At 37.8% G+C, this 10,969-nt stretch overlaps 1 protein-coding gene across 1 annotated transcript in view; it reads left to right on the forward strand.

The window, feature by feature from the left end:
* Positions 1-10,969, forward strand: part of TDRD5 (tudor domain containing 5) — a 90,390-nt gene that overhangs the window by 46,326 nt on the left and 33,095 nt on the right. The window contains exons 11-13 of the mRNA XM_006887771.1: positions 2,684-2,884; positions 3,369-3,527; positions 9,399-9,554. Coding sequence (XP_006887833.1) covers positions 2,684-2,884; positions 3,369-3,527; positions 9,399-9,554 — 516 coding nt within the window. The remainder of the gene's footprint in view (positions 1-2,683; positions 2,885-3,368; positions 3,528-9,398; positions 9,555-10,969) is intronic.

The following is a 10,969-nucleotide window of genomic DNA, read 5'->3' on the forward strand; positions in this document are numbered from 1 at the left end:
GCAGGGCAACACCCCCCAGGAGCTGGCTGGTATACTCCCCCTCCAATTGCCCCTACCCCAGTCTGGTCCCGTCGCCTGACTGAGAACTCTGTGGTCAGGGATAGTGTTTCCAGTTCCAGCACTGCCACTTTTACAACCCCCCCATAAGTGGCCATACTATATTTTGAAGTAGGTGTCACTGCCCTCCCCCTTTATATATGATAAAGGGAACCTGAGAGTTGTGAACAGAACAGCAGAAGCATTCAACAGAACAAAATATGTGGTGCATTTAGGATGTCGGTCCTCTTGTGCATGCTGCCACTGTTAAGGTCATCAGACTCACAGTGACTTTCAGCCATCCATTGCATAGGTAATCGTCCTCTTTGGCCTTTCCAATGCATAGGTAATCGTCTCCTCTGGCCTGTCCAAGGAAATCCAAACCTGCAGATGGTGGGCATGCATCCCATCCCCCACCTCCTACGCAGGTGGCCAGCAGGGGCAGCCGTTGGGGGCGCGCCTCCTCACCCCACCACACGGGCGCTCGGTGGGTGCACGGCCTCTCTTGTGCGGGCGGCCGGTGGGCGCCCGCTTCCCCCACAGCCGCCATCCTGGCTCCAAGAATTCTCTCCAGTACAAGACCACCTTGCGGCAGTGTGGTGGCTTCACTGAACCAGTCTTGAGGAGGGCCAGTGCCCAGCATCCATCCTGGGTGAGGGAATCCATTCGTTCAGGCTGTGGAAGCCTCATGGAGCTGCAGCAGCTGTTTGGCGCAGCCCGGGCTCTGCAGGGGGCGAGGGTTGGGAGCCACGAGACTCACCCATTTCTCCTTGGGAATCCTTGAATTCCTGTTGTTGAGCCTCAATCTTCACTGAGGGCCAGTCATCAACTGTTTGAGTGTTCAATTATCAGTAAGCTGAAGTCTGTGGAAGGCCATAATGGCCCTGCTTTAAGTGGTTCGCTACTCACGCAGGTCACCACGCTGTCTCTGCCGCCATCTTGGATCTTCTCTAAAGAAGTTTTAAAGCTGTTCTTATCCTTTTAAACAATTTATAATTTATCTAAATGCAATATCTGGTCTTTGAGGATCTATTTATCTGTTGTGTCTGCTTATTCTTGTAGATGATGTATTGTTTATTACACTAATGTAATGTGCCATTAAGTCACCTGAAACCCATAGTGACTCTATGTATAGCATCTATGAACCTAGCCCTGCCCTGAGCCAGTATCACTAAATCAACACACCAACCCTCGTTGCTTCAATTGCTATGTCAGTCCATCTCATCTGGGGTCTCCCTCTCCTGTGCTGTCCATCCCCCCTTCTGAGCATGATGTCCTTCTCCAAGGACTGGTCTCTCCTGGCCACATGCCCAAAGGATGTGAGATGGAGCTTCAAAATCCTAGCCTCCAAGGAGAGACTTGGTTTCACCCTCTCCAAGACAGACCTATTTCTTTTCTTGGCAGTTCATGATATGTTCAAGACTCTTCTCCAGCACCACAATTCAAAGGCATCCATCAATTATTCTTCTGTCATCCTTAGTCAATGTCCAACTCTGAAGCATAAGAAGTAATTGCAAAAACACGGTCTGGATTTAGGCACACTTCAGTCTCTAGAATGACTTCGTTGTAGGCCCTAGTAGTAATAAATTAACAGTTTGAGGATTTGTGGACAACTACATGATGTGAAAAATCCATATGAGGGCCAACTTTTTTTTTGCATTTATTTCTAATGTATATGATCCATTGTTTTGTATATGCTTTTTATCTTTGTCATTGTCTTTGAGAACTATATATAAGAATACTTAAATAATATAGGCTAACATTGCCTATCTCCAGAGAGGATTTTTGTTTGATTCTGCTAGGTGTCTAGGAGTGCTTCTAGTCTATTACATTAACAACTTACGGATTTGTGAGCAACTATGTGATGTGAAATTGAGCTGAAAATCTATGTGAGGACCAACTTATTTTTTTTCTTGCTGGCAAGTCCTTGGAGAGGGACATCATACTTGGGACGGTGAAGGGACAGTGCAAAAGAGGAAGACCCTCAATGAGAGATGGACTGTGACTGGTGTAATGGGGGCAAGTGTGTCAGAGACAGTAAGATTGGCAAAGGATAGAGTTTAGGACTATTGTACATTGGGGTGCTGTGAGTCACAGGTGACTCAACAGCACATAACAACAACCTGGATATGCCTAGCTTAAGGAAGAAAAGGTCTCTAAAATCTAGAATCTGGGTGAACCCTACCTTTGAGTTTTATCCCCCTGAAACTGAGGTTCAGATTTGTCTGCATAAGCAAATCACCACCAGGCAAAAGCAGTTTCTACTTTCCCTTAAAATTTGGCCTTATAGTTTGTTACTATTTTGTCAGTTCTTTCTTTCTGCACATATTTTAAATGTATTTTATACAGAATTTTCATTCTTTTTCTGTGGAAGAGTTGACCCATTAATCTAGTTTATGATTTCTAATATTGGAAATTTCTTAATAGAGAGAGATTTAAAATTTTTTCATAAGCACATTTTTGCCATTTTTCTGTTATCTCCCTTTCCCCGTCCCCAGATCATATTGTCCTATAGTGTTAATCTTGTATTTTTATTGCTTAATATTGTCCACTTAAATGTCTAATTCATCATGAATTAATTTTCATATGTCATTGTAATTCATGTTTAAATATGTCACTTGAGTCCAAAAACTCAATTCTATTTCAGGAACACTGGACATCCAGAGCAGTTCTGCAATTCCAGAAGTTGTGTGGTTTGAAGCCATTAGTGGGAGTAGTTGATGAATACATAGATGGAATCCTTAACATTTTTCTGTGTGATACTTCTTCAAATGAAGATGTCTACTTCCATCATGTCTTGAGGACAGAAGGCCATGCAATTGTATGCCGAGAAAATGTCCCTTCTAAGGTGGGGAGCGTTCTGTACTTTATTTCATCTCAGCATGCCAACTTAGAAGAAAATATAATGAATAGATTTTTTGATCTTCAGAATACCTGTGAGATTCTTGTCTTTGAAATGTAGAGTACTCTCTTAACTTCCAGATAACCAAGAAGAACATTTGACTTACTGTCCTTTGGAATATGAATAGCTTTATTTTAAATAAGTAATTGAAGAGTCTGTCTTACACCAAGGTGTTTAATACTCTACATTTTTCCTAGGGAGGAACGCGTGTTTTGCAATTCTTTCTAATGGTGTCTATATGACTGTTGATAAGAACGTTGGTGACTTTTGTATCTAGGAAAATCTGTCACTATATAGGAGTTTTAAATTTTAGAACCATTAAGTTTGAAAAGATAATGCATTCCACAGCAATTGGAAATGAAGTTTTAACTATATCACTTTGTTTTTGTCTCTTGATTATAATCAGACTCTTCTTCCTTTTTTATCCTAGGGTTTCAGAGACCTTAATCCTTTAGCTTTGTACACTAAGTCAAGTCCAGGACCAGAGGATACCCTTCTGACCGAATCAAGTTATCCTTCCCAGCAGTGTCATTTTAACAAAGATCAAGAGAGAAATCCACAATCCAAAGGGACTGAGCCATATACGTTGGTAAGAGGTTTTCCCTTATATTTCTATGGGGTTTTTATTATTGTTGTTGTTAACATTGAACACTTAAACATTTACTTACCACTATGAAAAGTGTTTTGAGTATGATATTCAATTTCACAAAATCTATGAGATAGTGGCCAAAATTATCTTCATTTTATAGGTGAGGAAACGGAGACTTAGGAAAGTTCAGAAAGTATGCAGTTATCTTAACCGTTAACCTTATCTCTCATTATTTGCTGTTTTAATCCTTCACTTCAGTTATGCTTATGTGATTGCTATGGTATAATTTCTCACACTGTAAGATCTATTGCTACCATTGAGTAACTGTGTTTCCCTCTACAATAGTCCAGCTGCTACTCTTCATCCTTTTCTGCAACTTGGGTACTTCAAGTGTTCTCACTTCCTACTTTCTTTCTAAATCTTTGGCAACTCCAGTTTACAGTTGTTATGTTACTGTACGTTATCCCAGTTCACAGTCATATTAATGATAGTAACAACATAATTTCTTAAACTTGTATTGCATGACAAGCACTGTTCTAACTATTCACATATACTAACTAATTTGAGCTTCACAACAGCCTTACTAGGTTGAAACTTTCTTATTGCATTTTAGAAATATGGAAAGGGAGGCACACAGGAAGAACTTGGTTTTTAAAGGAAGAAACCTGTTCATTGAATAATATATTCTTTATTACAGTGAGTACTGGGAATATAGGATATGCAGTTGATTGTTAGGATTTGCAGTCAGTATGTTCTATAAAATTTCCAAGAGCACTGAATAAGCCAGTATTGAACCAGCCTTGTTGGGCCTCAGTTGGAACCCGTACACCCAAAATTTTTTATCTGTATTCTTATCTACAGATGATAAGGAAATGCTGAGTACTGATTCTGGGTTTACAAAGAAATTTTAGTGGGCAACAGACTTGACAGAATCTGTGAATAATTAGGATCAATTTTATTTGAGTAAATAACCAAAGCTATTTTGTAGATATCTTGATGTTTTTAATACCTTTGGATAAACTACATAAAGCTTTAAATGTTTAACTTTTAAAATGAGATGATAGAGATTATCTTAATTTTTAGCTGTTATTTCCTGATTAGTGGAAAGAATGAGGATGTGGGGAAGGCCACTTGACTGCATGAAGATTAACCTGTGTGAATATTTATACTGCATGTTCAAAACAATATATGAATTTGGATTTTGAGTTTGTGTTAAAATGATTTGGGCTCGTTTTTTGTTACTTCTGTCAGGTCTGTAGAGTTAATTCAGACGCACAGTGACCCTGTGTACACAGAACTAAATACTGTCCAGTCCTGTGCTGTCTTCACAGTCATTGTTGTTTGATCTCTGTATCAACCCATCTCTTCGAAAGTCTTCTTTTTTCCATTGACCCTCTAATTTACCGAGCATGATGGCCTCCAGATACTAGTCCCCTTCTGATGACATGCCCAAAGTACATGAAATATAGTCTTAGAATTCTCACGTCTAAGCAGCATTCTGGCTGTACTTTTTCCACGTCAAAGTTGTTTATTCTTCTGGAAGTCCATGGTATAGTCCACAATCTTCACTAATATAATTAAAATACAAATATTCTTCTGTATTCTTTATTCACTGTCCAGCTTTTGCAAATATGTAAGGTGATTGAAAATATTATTTCAGTCAGATGCACCTTACTCCTTAAAGTGACATACTTGCTCTTCTGCACTTTAAGGGGTCTGTTGAAGCATATTTTCCCTGTATGACATATCATTTCTTTACTGCTGTTTCCATGAGTGTTGATTGTGAAACCAAATGAAATGAAACTCTTGACTTCAGCCTTTTCTCCATTTATCATGATAGTGCTTATTGGCTCAGTTGTGAATATTTTCACTTTTTGATGCTGAAGTGTAATTCATATTGAAGACTGTAGTCATTGATCTTTAGAAATAGATGCTTCAGATCATCTTCACTTTTAGCAAGCAAAATTGTGTCATTGGCATATTGCAGGTTATTAATGAGTTTTCCTCCAACCAGTGCCAAATTGTTTTTTATATAGCCCAGCTTCTCAGATTGTTTGTTAACATGCGGGCTGAATAAGTGTAGTAAAAGGGTACAATCCTGATTTACACTTATCCTAATTTTAAACAAAGTATCCCCGTGCAGGTTCCCCAAGAGCACTCTAAAATGTTCTGTAATTCCTGTTTTTGTAATGTTGTTGTATTGTAATACAGTACTAAGATACTATGATACATATACTTGAATGCCTTTGAATAGTTAATAAAAACACAAGTATGCAATCCCTCCCCCCAAGTCCAGTCTACTCTGCAGCCTTCACTCTGGACTTGTGTAATGACAAGAATACCCATTCACATAACCCTTTTAAACGGTTCTCTCCCTCATCTGTTTCAATGCAATATACATCATTCCTCCCCTCCTTTTCTGTCTTCCCTCAACCCTCATGTCAGTCTCGTTTTACAACAGTAACCCTATGCAATATTTGTCCTTTTGTGACTGAGATATTTCATACAGTATAATGTCCTCCAGGGTCATCCATTTTTCATAATATTTTATGCAAATAATATTGTTTCTCAATGCTGCATAGTATTCTATTGTGTGAATATACCAGACTTCTCTGTCCTTTTGTTTGTTGATGGGCACTTTGGTTTTCAGCTCTTTGTATTGAGAACAAAGCCACAATAACATGGGTGTGCATATATTTGCTTGGGTGGCAGTTTTGGTTTCTTTAAATTCCAAGTAGTGGACATGCTGGGTCAAATGGAATTTCTGTTTGCAACTTTTTGAGAAAGCACCATACTGCCTTCCACAATTTTACACTCACACTAGCAGTGAATACAGGTTCCTGCTTCTCCACAACCCAGCATTTGATGTTTACTGTTCTGTTAAATTTTTCTATTATTACTGGGGTGAGATGATATCTCATAGTTGTTTTGACTTGCATCTCTCTGAGAGCTAGGGATTTGGGACATTTCTTTATGTGTTTGGTGAATTTGGGGGAGAGAGTAGGCAGGGAGAAAAGTGCAACAATGAATGACTGAAAACCCTAAGTCTTTGTAAACTTTCATTAAAATTAATAATAGTAATAAAAAAAGAGCAAACAGATATATCTTGGAGAAGGTGCAGCCAGAGGGCTCTTTGGAGGGAAAAAGGAGAAACATTTGCTCACATACTTTGGACATGTTGCTAGGCGAGCAGTATTCCTTGGAGAGGAACTGATGCTCAGAAAGGCTGAAAAGGAGAGGAAGACCCCCAACCAGGTGGATTGGCACAATAACTGCCGCAGTGGGCTATAGTGTGTCAGGAAAAGTGTGGATGGTGCAGGATAGGGCAGGGTTCAGATCTCTTGTTCATAGGATTGCTATGGGGTGTACTTGACTCAAAGGCACCTAACAATAAAAACAACAATTGTGATTAATGTTCTAAAAGAAAATGTCCATGAATGATTTAATGAAAAAGAAAAAAAAGAAATACAAGTTAACATCTTTCTAGTATTCTCTAAGCTTCCTCTGACATCAGAAATCCTGTCACTCATTCCATGACCACAATTTTCTTTTTCCATTTAATATTGGTTTTCATGACCACAACAATTTTTAAATTTTATTTACTTTTACATTGGTTTGCATACAAAGTTTGTATACATTGTTTCACACTATCTTTGATTCACATTTTGTTCTATACAATCCTTCTCATTCATTATGTATTATTAAATCCAGCACCATTAAATCTTGTCTTTCCAGATCCCTGCCAGATCTTTCTCATTGCTTACCCTCCCTCTCTTCACCCACCAAATTATGGGACCCTATGATTACCCACTGCCACCTCCCCCCCAGTCACAGCAATTTTTATTTCCCCCCCTTTTTTTTTTAGTTTATAATCACTGAATTATGGCCTTTGTATTTGTTAGTTCTTGGTGAATTTTTGCTGTTGTTTTTAATATTTTAAAATTTTTATTTGTATTATTAAAGCATAAATTAATGGATTTTTGTGCTCAGACACATGCTGCTCTAAATATTATAAATATTTATGTAATGAAAATTCTTATCTATACATCTTGGTGAGTTTTCCTCTTTTTATAAAATTGATTTGTTTGCAATAATTTATACATTGTATTTTAAACAACTAATTGCTGTTGATCTATGCTTATTATCCCCATCCCTTGAAGTTCTCAATCTTTCCTATTCCTTCACTCCTCCCTCCTCTGCCCACTCACCTGTGCTACCCTACTGTTTACACTAGTAAACCATAAGATGAAGTACTCAGGAATAAAGCTTAATAGATATGTAAAGACATTTATTAAGAAAACTATAAAACACCACTATAAGAGACCTAATTAATAGGAAAACAGTCCCTGTTCCTGTATGGGAAGACTGTACCTTGTGAAAATCCTACCAAAAGCAATCTGCAGGTTTAATGCATTCCCAATGCAGTTACCAAATTCACTCTTCAAACACATAGAAAAATGCAGTTTTCCACTTCATTTGCAAAGGAAAGAGACCCAGAATAAAAAAAAAGTTCTTCTGAAAAACAAATGAAGTAGAGAGTATCCCACTCCCCGACCTTAAAACCTCCTACACAGCTGTGGTATTCAAAACTTACTGGCACAGCTTTCGCCTATGCACAAAGATCAATGGAATAAGATCAAGAACCCAGAAATCAACCCATCTACCTATGGTCAACTGATAATTCACAAGGAAACAAAGCCCATTAAATGGAGAAATTACAGTCACTTTAAGAAATGGTGCTGACAAAACTGGACATCTACCTGTAGAAATCTAAGACAGGATCCATATTACCCACTATAAAAACAAACTCAAATGGATCAGACACCTAGGGAGGTAAAAAGTAAAACTATAAAGATCATAAGAGACAAAAAGGAAACAAATTTAGAATCCCCTACAACATAAACAGGCTTGCAAATGTAGCCCAAAAAAATGCACAACCAGGAGAGAAGAAAACCAATGAATGAGGTCGCCTTAAAATCAAATGCCTATATGCATCAAAAACCTCCAATAGAGTAAATGGAAAGGCCACAGACTGGCTGGGGTGGGGGTGGGGGTGTTGTTGGAAACATTTCAGACAAGATAAGTAAAGTTTACAGACTACTACAGGGTCTTCACAAGAAAAGATTGATAGCCCAATCACAAAATGGACAAAAGATAATGAAAAAACTCTTCATGAGAAGGATATCTGGATGGCTAATAAACACATGAAACAATTTGAAAATCATGAGTGATCAGAAAGAAGCAAAATCGAAACAATGATGAGATATACCATCTCACCCCAGCAGCAGTAGCAAAACAATACAACAAACAAATGTTGGAGCTGATACAACAACAACAGATATTGAGGGGAAGAGATGCCCCATCTATCTCCCTTGTAGCAGCTGCTGGATTTGAACCACTGACTTGCCAGTTATCAGCCCAAGAGATAACACACTCTACCACAGGGCTCTTTCTGTATACCGGGTCATCTATGAATTCCTTCTCATCCTTTAAACATCCTAACAGTCATGTTAATCACCTTCATTACATCTTCTCAGATACCTGTCTCCCCAGTTTTATTTCTGTCATATCCCTATGATATACTTACACTGAATCTATTTATCTGATTGTATATCTTCCTACTTGAATTTCATTAGAGCTCAGACCTGTTGTATTTGTCTAAATATTTTTTTCTTTGGATGTTTTATGATGTATGCTAAATAGATTTTTGCTTATTTGAATTAATCATAGCAGAGTGGAAAGACTGAGTTATGGATAAAGGTAAAAAATAATGTAGATTTTGCATCACAGAAAGTACACCTTTTTAAAGAAATGTATATTTTGAAAAGATAATTAATACAAAAATAAAATGGTTTTTCTTTCATATGTTAGCAAGATATTAATGATGAAAAGGCTTTAAGTCTCCTTACATCTGAGTCAGAGAAGCCATCCAAGGATTTGACGTCTTTGAAAACCAAAGATAAGAATTGTGAAGAGGATGCAGAGTGGCCCAGCGCAGTGCCTAAGGATCTGAAGGAAGACAATGAGGTAGGAGAAGGAAAGGCTGCTTTATGTTTACTTTTAATGTAAGATCATTAACTTCTAAGTGGAAGGGACTGGAACGAAATAGCTTTTTAAGTTATTCTCCTTTCAGGGCAATGAGATAATTTCCCAGAGATGAATTAAAAAGTCTTTCTTCAATAACCTCAAAGACTGAACTTAACAAGATAGCATAAAAACCTAAACATTGTCTGGTTTGAAATATTATTGTTCCATAGCTTTCGAATGTTAAAAGAATTAAAAACTTGTATTGTTTAATAATATCGAATATTCCAGTTCCTTTTACTTTATAGATTTTAGAATTGGCTCTCTGTGGGAGAGTGGGTATGGATCCCTCCTGCTGAGATTTAATTGAAATTGCATTAAACCCAAAGAGTATTTTCAGGAAAACTGACATACTTTGTGGACTCTACCAGTGTGTAAGCACATAAAGTTCTCTCAATTTTTTTAAAGCATTTTTTTAAATTTTATTATTTGTGTTTGTGCGTGTACCATCAAATCAGATCTGACTGGTACAGGAGGAGATTGTCCCTCCTTCCCCGGCAGAGCATCTGGTGGATTCGAACCATGCACCTCTGGGATTGCAGTGCAGCTTCTTGCCACTAGGCCACCAGAGCTCCCCTAGGTTTTATAATTTTCAGTATCTAGAAACTGTGTTTGTTAGATTTATACGTATTTTATTTCATGTGAGAGCTCTGTAAATGGTATTTTTAAAATGTTTGTTTTTATTGCTAGTAGTATACAGTATATATAAATAGACTTGATTATTTTGTTTTTACTTTTGATTCTGTGAATTAACTAAATTATAATTTTAGGAAGTTCTTTGTCAATGCTTTTGAGATTTTCTACATAACTATCAATGTCAGCATACTGGGACAGTTTGAGTTCTAGTTCTCTTTGTTTCTAATCAGTTTTGTTTTGTTTTTTCCCTCTCTACCCTATTGAACAGACTAGGATTTCAGGTATGATATTTGGCAGGCATTGACAGAGAGGGTATCCTTTTGGTGTTCTTAATAATAGAGAAAAAACAATCTTTTACCATTAAGTGTGATGTGAGTGGCAGAGGGCTTTAGTAGATGTTTTTCATCATGTAGTTTTCCTTTCCTATTGTATTGAGAGAATTCATTATGAGTGGATATTGAATTTTGTTAAATGTGTTTTCTTATCCACCTTTGTGATTGTGCGGGCTTTCCCCCTTTATTCTATGAAGATTACATTGTTGTTGTTGTTATGTGCCGTCGAGTCGTTTGCAACTCATAGTGACCCTATGTACAACAGCCCTAAACCCTGCTCTATCCTGTGCCAGTCTCATTGCCTCTGACACACCCATCCTGATTACCCCAGTCACTGAATCAATCCACCTCATAGAGGGTCTTCCCCTCCTGCACTGTCCCTCCACTTAA

The sequence above is a fragment of the Elephantulus edwardii genome, unplaced genomic scaffold (assembly GCF_000299155.1).
Source record: "Elephantulus edwardii isolate Elephantulus edwardi_28Jun2011 unplaced genomic scaffold, EleEdw1.0 scaffold00061, whole genome shotgun sequence".
Lineage (NCBI taxonomy): Eukaryota > Metazoa > Chordata > Mammalia > Macroscelidea > Macroscelididae > Elephantulus > Elephantulus edwardii.